Genomic DNA, 14,008 nt, shown 5'->3' with positions numbered 1-14,008 from the left:
AAGGGGGGAGAAGTAGTAAAACAATAGTTAAAATGCAGAAAGGAACTGGCATCAGAACAATAGAGGATCCACAACAGAAATTGAGAGTAATAGCACTGAAATGAGAGAACTGCAACATGAATCAGGCCTGGAGGACAGCCTGCAACACAGGTGGCTCATTTAGCTCTGGTAGAGACATGACATCTGAGATGTACAGGGTTGATATATTTTTTAATTCTCAAGTCTTTTTTTTTTTAATACATGTAGCATGAAAAGTAAAAACCAAACCTTAAGATGAGTTGTGATCAACAACGGTTACAAGTTTCCCCAAACACGTACCATCGACATGCAAGAAAAGGCTACGGAAGAAGTCACCACAGTACCCCAAAAACACTGAAAGATGTGCTTAGTTCAAAGCAGAAATATTTTCAACAAAACACCACACAGCAAACTCCCTGAAACATGTGGCTGTCCATTTGCAAGGGGGGAGCAGCGTGTCTATTCCCCTCGCCCTGCTGGGTTCAGGAGAGTCAGCCAAAAATTGTGATGCAAGACAACTGCTGGCAGGAGCCAGTGTGTCCCCAGCAGGAATGGCCCGGCTCTGGGAGCCAAGTGTGAGCAGGTCCCATGAGCTCCCTGCACGCTGATATGCGTGCACTACCTCAGACTTCACTCTGGCAGGACTGGGCTGATCCATTGATTCCCCCCTTTACTGATCCTCCTGCCTCACTTTGATATGAAGTTGATTGCACTGTTCCCAACAGGAAATTTTTGCACCTTAGAAGTCAACCTAATACACAGGACATTTAATCTCTTCCTAATGGGTGTTTTGACAGTAGATTTTTGCTAAGCCACGCTTTTGTCTTGAACTACAAGGAAAGAAAACAGCTACAGCTCAGTCCTGGGTGCTTCAGCTAACTGGTGCAGGCAGGACACTTATCCAGGCTAGACCAGGCAGATGGAATCACCGGACGGACAACCACCACTTGGACCTAAGGATGGCCCTGTGGCTGGTCTCTCCAAGGAGCCTGTGTACTTCAGGGATCCATGCCACTGAATGAAGGCTACTCTATGCTCACAAAGCAATACAGGACGCACGAGCGAAGACAAAGAGCTCGATCACTAGGCTAGAGTTTTACGACACACTGGGGAGGGGTGGTGGGAGGCAGGGATGTGGGATGGATGAGAGGAGTGACTGTGGCAGTGGAAGGGAGGGTGGAATGGGGAAGCTGCCAGCACGGCACTCGTTGCCAGCTGTCTACAGCCTCAAGTTATAAATCTAAGAGGGACGGTTCAGCCGGTCGGATTATGGTAGGTCGAGTAGGTGAGGCAGGGCCCCTTCTGCTGTGAAAAAGCAGGAAACAAAAACAAGAGAACACACACTGTGGTTAGCACAGCAATTGCAGTCACAACCACACATGCTTCTCCACCTCGCCTGAGCCAGCAAAAGAATCCAACCTGAGGCACAAACCCCCCAGAGTGCAGCTCCACAAACAAGGCTCACGGGCTTCTATTCGGCCTCACACTGGCCTTTCTGCACAGCACAGATCACCCTGGACTGCCAGTTTTACTTCCCTCTGAAATTTGGAAGTGCAGAGATTTACTGCCAGTAAGTGCCCTGGCTCTGGGATGAGTGGAGAAGCACGGACAACAGTGAGCTCCTGTATCAAGCACATGACAGTCACACAGCATGGATGGGGTCCTCTGAGACGCGCTGCTGCCAGAGGCTCTTGGCTGATTTGGAGGAGCACCTTCTTCCCCTGGCCTCGAGGCTACTGCAAGCCTGAGATTCCCTATTCTGACATGAGACTGATCTTGGATGTCAGGGGCAAGCTTAGGGCTTTCAGTTTTCCAGTTCTGGTGCACAGCAAATGCAGCTTCTACGTCAATAAAAGGAACTTTGGCTACTCCTACTCCATTCTGTTCCAACTCTTTTGCTGATACTTTAGCTATGTAAATGGGCAGCAATGTGTTTGCCCTCTGCATGGATTAAGTGTTCTAGAATCTCCTTCCTGTAACGGACTGGGGAGAAAAAAAACCACAACAAAAAATACAAGACAACACCCCTGACATGTCTCTCAGCTCTTTACTTGAAATATCACTTCAGTCCCAGACTACAGGCTGTAAGAAGGCTATAAACAGAAATATGTTCTGTAAGACTGAGTCCAATCTGTGTTTTTCCTTTAAAGCATGCTCCCTGCAGTGTCTGTGACCTCAACTGCATCTTGCTGATGTTTCCTTAAGATAACTAAATTGTTATTTATTATGTACCAAGTCAGAGTAGTTTTAAGGTCCAAACTGCCTGAAATGCAAAGTGCAAAGCCAACAGCATGTAGACCAAATGGAGGGGAAACCCTTGCACTGATCATATGGGACCAGGTGTCACAGAATTAATACCTCAATAATCCCAAACTGACAAGATTTAGATTACAGAGAATCAACTCACTGCTAGAAATGAAGGCCCTCTCCTGACACACTGGCTTGAGGGGAGGGAGAGAAGACGGGCAGAGGAGGATATTTGTACCAGTGGTCTGTAATCATACTGGCACAAGAGAAGTTACACTCCTATAAATCAGGGCAAGTTCCCTCATTTAGCAAATAAACCAGAGCAACTCTCCAGTCCTGTTTATTAAACCTCAGCAGAACTTACTGCTCCAGATCTATCAAGCCCCAGATCTCAAAACAATTACAACCACTTGTTCCTTGCCTTGGGAAATGATACATAAAAAAGCTTCAGAGAGTAAAAGCACTTCTAAATGTTATCTGCTTGACTGAAAACACCAATGCAAGCCCCCACTGTCAGCATGGCAGTCAAGTTACTGTACTGCTCTTGTACAGAAAATAACTATGGGATTGAGCTAGCCCAGAAATTACAATTACCTTGGAAGGATGCTCAAATAATACTGTTGCTCAGAAGTAAAAATTGCAACAGGATGTTACAACTGGGGAATCTGTGACCCTGAGCTTCATGGCACGTGGATCTGTGCATTATCTCTAAGGGTGCCCACAGTGTAAATGCAGCCACACCAACCCTTTGGTGGCTTCTACCATCATTGGAACAGCAACAGGACCAGAATTAAAACCCTACAGAACTTCAGCTCAGCCTTTAGTGAGATGCTGTTGCACCATCACGTGTTAGAAGGCATTTTTTGAGAAGGTTGAAGGACTGTTTGCATTTCAGGAGTTTGCAAAGGTTGTGCTAAAAGCCTCTGAGGGCTTACATGAAAAGGATGCTTGAAACCACCAGAGTAAGTAAAGTGTTCTGGCAAGAGTGGCCACTTGACCCTAGCAGGATAAATAGGGCTGAAAGGAGCACAAGTAATTCACAGGTAGATGGGCTACTTCTTTGTAATGTACTATGACTGATTTTTGCAGACTTATTTCTCTCAGCATTCAAAGCATTTTAGGGTGTGGGACTGTCACTTTTTAAATTTATAAGCTCTTTCTGTTGAGGTTTGCTGGAGATGCTTACAGAATCTGCCTGGTAAGACTAGAAAAGGCTGCAAACTGTTTCCTAGCACTAAAAGGGACAGAGAAATCTCTCAGGCAGCATTTACCCCCCAAATGCTGCTTCAGTCTGACTACATTGCTAGTCAAGCCTTTTTATATCACTGAAAAGACACTTTTCTCTGTCAGGACAAGGAACAAAGTTTTGCTCACAGGGAAGCCTGTGGCTGTCTCCAGTACATGAGATGGAAGACCTGAGTCCTGGCAGGAGCCCAGGGAAATGAGTTACAGTGACTGTCACATCCTTTAAAGTCAGTCTTTCAGGCCATACCCAGAGAGAACACTGAGCTAATCCTATCTAAGAACCACTGGGCTAATAGATCCTTATCAGTGGAACTCCCTAACAGAGGTGGGAAAACATTACCTTTATTCCCTTGGACTGCAAAAGGTTTTGGGTGTAATTTTTTGGATCATTTGGGGTTTTGGATTTTTTTGTTTGGTTGGGTTTTTTTTTTGTTGTTGTTGGTTTTGTTTGGTTTTTTAAAATTTTTATTTCCTTGGTGCTCTTTATGCCAGATTAAAAACAGAATGCCCCATAACAGCGAGTCCCAGAATGGGATACAGACAACAGCAAGGCTCCTTCCCGAGGTTGTTCACCAGGATGCATGTTTCCAGGGCTGTCAGGGATGTCTGCAGGAGGCAGAATATCGGAGGAAACTGCTGATTGCTCCAACACCTCTGCAATGTGTCATCAGTGAGGAGGGTTGACGATGACGTCCTCAAAGATGTCAATCATGAGCAATCACTGCAATGTGGCACCTAACTGCAGTTCTGTGCAGCAGTAACAGACACCATCTACTGCAAGATGGGGGCTGGCTGCGACCCCCCTGCCCCAGAATAGTGGCTTGAACTTCTGCTATTCCTATTAAAGTAGGATTTCAGCACATGCTCCTCGCCCCCAGGTCTCTCTGCCACAACCAGCAGCAAGGGAATCTGCAGGAACTGCTGCTGCTCCACTCCTCTGTCATGAAACAACATCCACAGAGAAAGGGAGAAGGGGCCCAAAAAATCCACACCTGCCCTGTTTTGCCCTCTGTACCTCTTTGTCAATAACGGCTGGAGGTTCCCAAGAAAAGGATTCAGGAGAATTTGCTAATGTCCCTCTTTACACCCCCACTCAACATTAACAGGATGAGCAGTACATAGCACAAACCCACACCCTGCTACATCACTGAACCACTACAATGCTGCAAAATGCAGGGAGAGAGAGGACAGGGAAATGTGCAGGAGCTCAGAGCAGTGTGTTTGAGGGACACAGATAACCACATCCTTCCTCTTGCAGGGGCAGGAGGCAGAGGAGAGAAGGCAGTTTGAATGGAAGCAGGAGAGTAACCTAGAAGGTAAAGGGTCAAGGGGAGAATAGAGGGAGTTCACATCTAACTGTGATGATGGGACACAAGGATAAAAGGGAACATTCAATGTCAGAGTTATCCTGCACTCAGACATGGAAGTCCTGATATTAATGACCCAAACTCCTCTTGACTTCCATGAGCACTAGGGACACAGTGAGGATGGGAGCACTTCTCCAGCCAGACATTAGAAGAAGAGGAGTCTGAACTATCTGCTCCCCAAGTCTCTATCTTGATCCTAACAGAGCTGACAGACCAAATCAAACCAGAGTTTATTCAGCTGATCTTACAGTTAGTGTGGATGTAAGCCAAATGAAAGACACATAGAGTTTAGACCTTGTTGCCAGAGCTCATTCCCCCATCCCACCTTCTCTATTTAGAAGCAGAGAAAGGGTCCTCCAGACCTTAAATCAGGTACTGAGGCTTTCCCAGCTCCTGCAGCTCAAGCAGCTGCTCTGTCTCTGATCAGCCAGTTTTTCTGTTCAAGACTCCTCCCTTTATGAGATCCTGGCAGAGGTGGTTCATCAGACAAGGGACTCTGTTACTAACACAAAAACTGGGCAGCAGAGGAGAGCTGCAGAGCAGTGCTGGAGAATGGGGACACAGTGACTCATGCATCGCAGCGAGAGTGCAAAACCTACCGTGGCTGCCAGTCCTCAGGGGTCACTGATAGTGATTCTGAAAGACAACACGAAATCAACATGGCAGTTCAGACAGTTCAAGGCAGAGGCCACACAGACTGTCAGGAAGGTGGAACAGAGACACAAGCGCTTGCACAGAGTCACACATCCCCCTCCAAACACAGCATGAGTAGGGGGACTGCAAACACACGGACACCACTCATAGCCTCATCTTTGCACACATCCAGACCCTGTTGTGCACAGCGGTGCATCAAAACCCATCCATCTGTCCACACACCTACTCGCTGTTGCTCACTCACCCAAGTCCCTCACACATTCAGGCTGTTGTTCACACCAGTGTCATACCCAGATTTCAGTACCCACCAGCTGGGCACAGGTTGCTGGGCTTGTCTGTCACTGAGGATTCCTATCTTTTGACCATATTAAGTGTTAAGAAAGAGCTCAGGAAAGAGGGAGGTAACATGCAGTCCTGAGCACTACCCAAAAAGGCATGAAGCGGGTGGAGGCTTCTTTCTGAAGGTCATAAATCATGAAATCAGCTACTCCAATCTCCTGAATAATTCAGGTCATACAGCTGTGTGACCTTATCATAGAATGGTTTGGGTTAGAAGGGACCTTAAAAGTTATCTAGTTCCAACCCCCAGCCATGGGCACAGACATCTGCCACTAAATCACTAAGGAGATAATTTGTCCCTTAAAACTGTGTGTCCAAGAACCCTTTGGGAGTTCTACTGATGTGTCCCCATGGTACTGACCAGCACAGCAGCCAGTGAGAACCATCCCTGCCAGAAGGTAACCCCGGACCCATGCCCTTGTGATGCTGATCCCTCACATTCTTTTCTTTAAACGTTTCAAAGAATGGAGAACCCATTAATGCCTTCAACACATTTTTCCAATGGTTGAGTCATTCTCACTGAAACTTCCTTAATTCTCCTTCAAGTTCTTCTACCTACAATTTCTATCAAATTATTTTAAACTAAAGAGACTAAATACGTGGAGGAATACCCTAATAGACTTCTTTCCCAGGTCAAATCCTAAATGCAGTCCATTGCACAGAGATAGGATCTTGGATGGTTTGTAACTTTCAGCTCCCAAAATGATGTATTTGTCAATATGGACTTCCACAGTAAACTAAATAAATGCTAAGTACAGAAGCAGGATGGCAAGTCTTGTTTTTAGTGTCCTTAACTATATGCAGGAAAACCTTTCTGTGCAAAAAAAGGTACCATGTGGTGATTATATGTGAAAATGTATTTATATGTTTATGTTTATGAAAAAGGAGTAGCGTGACACTTGTGTGAGTTCATCATTCATAAAATCAGATGCTCAAACCAGAGGCACAAAACTGCCAAACTTCTACACAGGCAATGAGCACATAAAGTACACCCAGCCATCACCACACACTTGAGTTCACTCCACACCACCAACTCCTCCATCAAAGCCCACTTGTGCTGTACACGAGAGCTTTGTTCTTCTCTCTCACACACATGCACACACACACACTACACAGCCCAGTTAGCAAGGGAAAGATGGGTATTAAAAAAGCAACAATGGAGATGGCATTCGTTCACCCATGGCAGAAGGACCCGAGTCCAAGTGCTAGCAGGGAACATTCTTATTCTATATACAGGAGAGGAAGAGAAAGAGTCCCTTGTCATTGGAAATTCTCCATTCATCAGTGAACTCAAATGACAAGCTGGTATCAGGATCCGGAGGAGTCTATGAACAACTGGAAGAATCAGAGAGGGGGATCAGAGAATGAGCATCACACTTCACATCTTCTGGAATTACATTCTCAACTCCAGATCAGGGCAGTCAGTAGCATGCAATCCAACCTACCATCTCTCCTAAACCAAGGGTTTGCTCACTCAAGCATGAAACTCTTTCCTCCTCTGCTCCAGTGCTGTTTTCCCTACCTTCCCCTAAACCCTTCTACTCACGCAAAAGGCAGAACAGCCATTAAGATAGGCCATGACAGATTTCTTCAAAAAAGGCCAATTCATTTCAGCCCATTTGGGGAATCCTATCACGATGGCCAGGTATATAGAATATTTTTCATGAGTGAAGAAATGAAACTGAGTGAATGGAGGAAGATGGAGACAGAAAGAAGCGTAAGAATACTGAAAACAAAACCACAAAGTAACAGTATATGGAAAGGCAGGGCCACAAGAAGCAGGAGCCAAAATACACAATAGAAGCATGCTGACATCTGTAGGTGCCTCCACAGTCTCTGGGGCAACACTGAGGTATGTGAGGACAAGTTACTGTGGGAGCTGCATCAAGGTGCTTAGGAAGGACTGGGGTAAAGGCACCAAGAAAGTAAAACCATTTGCATATACACCAGAAACTGGTCTAATAAAGCTGTCTGGACTCTACCTCTGGGCTGGCTGCAGCCTGGCAGAGACCACTTCCCTCCAAACAGGCAGCACCAAGTATGAGCTGGGCACTATCGCAGGAGGAAGACTGAACTCACTCTGCCATACACCATCCGCAACCACTGACAGGCTGTGTGTTTCCACAGAAAATGCAAAGTTTCAGACCTGTGCCACCAGCACCCACTGGAGAGGTGTTTTCCACAAGGAAAGTGTTCCCTCTGGCATGTCACTGGGGAGTTTCTGGTTATCTTTGTTCTTTACACTGCAATTACCTCCTCTTCCTCAAGGGAAACTAAGTACCCAACACAAAAGCATTCCTGGTTCCAGACTGCTTCCTAAGTCCTGTTCAGAAACATGTATTCAGCGGCACAGAGGATAATCCCTTATTACTATGTTGAAGTGTGTCTGAAGTGACCGAACAGGAAAGGAAATGAGTTTCCTAATGGGAAAGCAAAGCTGTGTGATTTGAACCCTCTAGACTGGAAAACCTTCAAGTTGATTACGCAAGCAACAAAATTGCCTAAGAATTCATTTCCCTATCAGTGATTCTGTGATCCTCTCCTAGCCAAAATCAACTTAGCAGCTTTGAAGGTCTTCCAACTCACCTTGAAGAACTCTGGGCCAAGAGAAAAGGGGCAACTTCAGACTTTGGGGAGCTCTACACAGAGGGGAATCTTACCCCAGTCCTGTGATTTATCTGGTGACTACAGGCATTGGTACAGTTGCTGTAAACCTTGGGTACAAGGTACTCTTCCACATTCTTTACAGAGGTTTGTAGAGAAAAACAGCTGCCCCTCTGCTCCTGAGAGCTGTCTTGGCATTGCCTCATCCATACAATAAATTCTCAGAGGACAACGATGCTCCTGCCTCTGGATAGAATTCAAATATCCAAAGGCTGTACCCACACCATGCACTCCATTCTCCTCCTATGGCCCAGGCAGGCCAAGTGCTGCCAAGGCTCCAACCCAAAACCAGAATATACCCCACCTGCGTGGAGCAGTGTTTCAGGACTTACCTGGGAACACCAGGAGGAGCACGATTAGGCCGAGAAGGAACCTGAGGTGGGGGCCCAAAGGGATCAGGAGAGGCACCTGGCCTGGAGGGCACAGGGGGGGCACCACCCAGTGTGGATCCACCAGCAGGAGGTGGCCCAGGAGCCGGTCCGCGAGACCCAGGTCTGGCGGGGGGCACTGCAGGAGCTCTCCTCTGCGGCGTGGGGCTGGACGTGGGGGACCTGCCAAACAAACAAAGGCATTCAACTGCAGCAACAGCTCTGGGATCCCTCTGCCACCAAGGCTGCCTTCAGTGTTCTCTCTTTAGCTTCACATCACTTTACACACCACCCTTTGGCTTTCAAGGACCATACCAGGCCCCAGGTTGCCTTCAAAGCTACGTCAGCCCCATCCAACCCAAGGGTTTAGAACATCTCAACATCTCTGTAAAGATGTCCTAGGAGCCTGCCAGCAGAAATACCCAGGACTCTTCATCCACAGGAAGAAGAGGAGAAGAGGAGGGCTCCCTGTCTCAGTGGGAGGCCCCGGCAAGGCACTGAAGAGGCATCAGGCAGCTCTGCGGGGCTCCCCCCCTGAGCCTCTGGTACCTGCGTCCGGACGGTACGCTCTGCACCTGCAGCCAAGAGTCGTCCACCGGTGGGGGCATGGGGGTGCTGATGGTGCTGGTGTTGATGTCCCCGATGATGTTGAGGGCCTCTTTCAGGGCGTGGTACATGCGCAGCATTTCGTCGCGTCGCTGGGCCTGCTCTGCCGACTCCTCCATCAGTGTATTTTGGTCGCCACAGGAGTACAGGTTTGCCAGCAGCTCTGAATGGATGAAGTCCTTGGTCTGTAAATGAGCAGAGAGAGGGAATCAGTTTTCAGCATCTTTCCCCAGAACACTCTATTCTGTCCCCACCTCTTCCTTCCAAGCTGCCTTCAGCTTTTCTTCATTCTATTCCTCCCTCTCTGTTTTTCCCCTTTCTGCCACTCCCACCTCCATTGACCACGGTGAGATAAGTACATTGTTTATCATGAGGTGCATGATTGTCTTCGGCATGAGGTCTCTGATGGTTTTGTTGACAATTGCCATGTAGGAATCCACCAGGTTCCTGATCGTTTCCACTTGTCTCTCCAGCTGAGGATCCATGGAGTGCATGAAACTATCTCCTCCATTCTCCTCTGCTTCACTGGCCTGCAGAAAAAAGGAGAAACAGAATGGTTCTTCAAATGTAACACAAAATTGGCTTTTCATGAGAGCTAAGAGAAGAATAGAAGGGAACAGGCAGGAAGCGCATGCAATAAGTAAAACTTACTTAAACTTACATTTTGAGCTGTGATTGTCAATGCACAGTTCAGTTTGTACAGACTTCTCCAGCTCAGATCTGAGAAATTTTAGCAAAAAAACCTGCTCTCTCAGTAGGAAGTTATTAAACAAAGGTGAAAGACAACAGGGACTCCTGACCCATGTTCACAGGTTATGGCTCTGGTGCATACTCAAAGCTCTATTATTACTTTTTAATGTCTACAGCTTCCTGAATGGTTCTTCATTTGATCTGGGTTTTCCATGACCAGAGTCAGTTAAAACCAAGAGTCATTCACCATAAATTAAGTCTCACAGGCTCTCTGCCATGTTGCATCTTTGTCCTCATTATACGAATGAGAAAACAGATACAGAGAAGTGACATAACTGCTCCTCTCAGGCTGACCACAAGTAGATGGAATAAACTAGAAAACTTTTCTATCACTTCAACTGCAAATCCTGCATCGTAAGTTATAATTATCTTTTCTTTCACACCAAGCAGATGAATCTCTTCCTGTCTGCCTGAAGTAGACAGAAGTAGTTGTTTATTCTGTAAGGTAAAACCTGGACTGTGCTGTTTGACAGCAAGCAATCTCCAAGGCTCCTCCATTTGGGATCAATTTCAAAGCATTGAAGCATGAAAGAACTGCTGCCTTCCTCCATGCTTACTTAAAAAAAATCCCTCTGGATTGTATAATGAACCGTCTTCGTTTTAAACAGCCCTAGTCTGAACAATTTGCCATGTAGGAAATGGCATCTCTTTTGTTTTGGGGAACAAAATATATGAGAAAGGGCAAATTCTTTTGTTCATTTGAGCTTTTGCTGAGAAGATCTTACATAATGAAGGAATGCAAGGTCTCAGTGTGAAACAAAGTGAAGGAAGTGGATGTCAAGCAGGACAACTTAAAAAAAGTGAGGGTAAAAAAACCCCCAAAAACAAGCTTGCATCAAGATTCAGAAGTCATACAAAAAGGGAGGAATAAAAAGAAAAAAGGAAAACTCAAACCAAGAACAGAAACAGACAGCAGGAATCCAACAGAGGGTACAAAGAGGGAGAAGAAGCAAATGTCTCTCAGGAAATTGTGACAAAAGGAGAAAAAATATGAGGGAGCTATCTGGTGAGAGCCCCAGGAGGCAACACAGGCAGAGGGGGTCAGACTTACTTTGTCCTTGTCCTGGCAGGCCAGTTTGAGCATACGTAGAAAAAATTAAAATAAAAAGGGACAAAAAATAAAAGATGACTTTTAGTTGGTCTTAGAATTTGGAGAAGGTCCCGTAGTAGCACTGACAGGCAAAAGACCAATCCCACTAAAAACACATTAGTACCTCTATTACCCTAGAAGAGGAACAAGCGAACTGTTTGGCTAAATTGAAAAGTGGGATGCTCTGCAAAGGCAACCATATTGTCAGCAACAAAGGACAACCTACTTACCTGCAAGGACCACTTGTCATTCCTTACACGGGTTTTAAGACAGGAACCAGGGTTCCCATGTTAAACCCCTCCACTTGCACAGCAATAGGTGGCCCACAGCCACTGTGGTTAAGAGGCCCAGTCTGGTTCAAAGCTAATCTGAAGTCATGTCACTGTTAAAGCCCAGTCTCTAACCCTCTTCTTTAAACATCTTATCAGTTTGTTAGGAAATGCTTTAAGGCAAACCCAGCAATATTCAAGTGTAACAGGACAGATGACTGCAAGAAATCTATTAGAAGCAACAAATACAAACAGAAAAGCAATTATCACTTTTCTAACGGGAAAACTATTTATAGCAGCTTCCTCTCACAGAGGAACCAGAAAGGCTTTGAACAGAAACACATACCACAATTGCCTAGAAGATACTTTTAAAGCAGAAAATAATGCTGACAATAAGTGCTGTGGGACAAGGGGAAGAGAAGAGATAGGAATTCTTGCTAAAGGAGCATATTAGGGTATCTACCAAACAAAAGAATAATTCAAAGAACATCCCTCCCTAATTGGCTGGAGGAAGGAAAGGGAGAACAACTGCTAAGTTAGGAAGTTTCTAATAAGACTGTATAGTGTTACCAAAAAGGACTGGTGCCTTTTGCTCAGTGGATGCCATACCAGTTAGTAGTCAAGGTAATTAAATGTCACCCTTATATTGTGAATTTAAAGTCCACAAAACAAGACAGCTAGTGGGATTTATCAAGGCTGTCTTTTCCTACTTTATCTTCCCTTTGAAGCTGCCAGTTACTTTATCTCAAGCTTCCCTAATGGAAGCACCAGGATATACCAAGAATCTTTTCTGTTATGAAAGATTCTCAGCTCTGGAAAGATGCAAAACCCTCACAGACTTATTTTTAACACAAGAAGATGCAGCTATTCTTCTCAATACACATGCTGTGCTCCTCCTTATCCCATTATCATGGCTGTCACTTACCCCAACACGCTCTGGGTAGACTCCTGCACGAAGGAAGGAAGCCTTCCAGCTATCCACCTCTTCCTGGGTCTCACAGGCCAGCTCCAGCTGCCGGTAGTCCTTGTAAACATTCCTGACAGGAAGACACATATTTTATTATTCTCTCTTGCAGCTCAGAGATCTGCCCATCTTTGACAAAGATATCAGTGACCAGGGAATCCTCCTGTCATTTTAAGACAGAGACACAGAGACATTTGGTCCCTTGCTAGGAACTTCATGATGACCCTGCAAGAGGAATTTTTTTTTTAATCAAGTTTGATGGCTCTCAAATCATGTTTCAACAAGGCCTGAAAAGGATTCCTTTTTCAATTCTGCTTGCTGCTGGACTTCTCCAGCCATCCCAGGTCCTTTGGCTTTCCCTAGTCACTCACCAAGAACATTGTGATTATAAATATATATCCCAGTCAGAGGCAGACCCAGGTAACGAAACCAAAACACTGAAGGGTAAGTTAACACCACAAGCCATGCACTGGCAAAAAAAAGGAAAGTTATACATATCTGTAAGACCAGAAGGAATGAAGTTAAGTCCTCCCATCTCCTTCAAAAGTGGCTGTCCTGAAAGGACATCTTCCTGGACAGCTATCTTAACACACTCATCCCTACCCTGTTACATAAACCCCGTCCCTAGCTCCAGCAGCTTGGTGTGCTGAGATGGGAGCATACCTCTGTTCAGTGTTGAAGAGAGCAAAGATATGCTTGCTGGACATGAACCCCTTCTCCACATCTCGCAGTTTCAGGTTATCCACTGGTAACATGTACTTCTTTTCTTTCTCCTGGAAAGGGAATGAGGAACAAGTCGCTCCCTGCTCCAGTGGCACCTCTGCTCTGCCAGCACGGAGCACTAGCGACACAGCCCCACATCAACAGAGAGGCATTCTCAGACCCAGGTCCTCTGTTTCCTTGAGTCTGTGAGAGAAGGGGACCTCTGGAAACAAGAGTTTGTCCTTCCCAACTGCTTTTGTGATGTGGCCCAAAACCCCCATCCCATAAACTCTTCCAGAACCAGGCACCATCACAGCACTGTCCAACTTCCCCGATTATGCTCAGCATTGTGGTCCCACTCTTCCTAGAAAAGGGGTCAATCTGGGTTCAGGAAAAGCCAGGCATGTGATGGAGAAGCTGGTTTGATACAGAAGTTATGCGTCAATAAACCGTGATGTTAAATATTATGTTAAAAATCTGGCATGCATACATACATACATATATATATATATATATGTATCTCAACTTAAATTTACCTCTTCAGAAAACCTGACTTGCTGGTTTTGTTACTTCATCCTATCACTGTCCTAGTCCTACACTCTATTAGTTGTTGTGAACCCTTCACCTTCATAAAAAACAGAAATGTCAAAACTTGATCTTAACTTTCACATTTGCATTCAGAAACTAAGTCAGAAATGGTAAGCCTTGCTTAGTCTCAAATCTGG

At 45.6% G+C, this 14,008-nt stretch overlaps 1 protein-coding gene across 19 annotated transcripts in view; it reads right to left on the bottom strand.

Annotated features, from left to right (window-relative positions):
* The window catches only part of DNM1 (dynamin 1), a 66,379-nt gene that overhangs the window by 719 nt on the left and 51,652 nt on the right, over positions 1 to 14,008 (bottom strand). For 4 of the 19 annotated variants that reach the window (XM_032130990.1, XM_032130996.1, XM_032130991.1 and 1 more), the window contains 7 exons: positions 13,245 to 13,354; positions 12,543 to 12,654; positions 11,310 to 11,321; positions 9,868 to 10,038; positions 9,452 to 9,693; positions 8,867 to 9,085; positions 225 to 1,323 (listed from right to left, as the gene is read on the bottom strand). In XM_032130990.1, coding sequence (XP_031986881.1) covers positions 1,251 to 1,323; positions 8,867 to 9,085; positions 9,452 to 9,693; positions 9,868 to 10,038; positions 11,310 to 11,321; positions 12,543 to 12,654; positions 13,245 to 13,354 — 939 coding nt within the window. In that variant the 3' untranslated portion in view covers positions 225 to 1,250. Of the gene's footprint in view, positions 1 to 224; positions 1,324 to 5,476; positions 5,514 to 7,047; positions 7,206 to 8,866; positions 9,086 to 9,451; positions 9,694 to 9,867; positions 10,039 to 11,309; positions 11,322 to 12,542; positions 12,655 to 13,244; positions 13,355 to 14,008 lie in introns of those variants that run through there. The other 15 variants (XM_032131001.1, XM_032130999.1, XM_032130992.1 and 12 more) reach the window with 12 other exon arrangements.

This window comes from Corvus moneduloides, chromosome 21, assembly GCF_009650955.1.
Source record: "Corvus moneduloides isolate bCorMon1 chromosome 21, bCorMon1.pri, whole genome shotgun sequence".
Taxonomy (NCBI): domain Eukaryota; kingdom Metazoa; phylum Chordata; class Aves; order Passeriformes; family Corvidae; genus Corvus; species Corvus moneduloides.
Note: the sequence above shows the minus strand (reverse complement) of the source record. Positions and strands in the feature narration are given on the sequence as shown.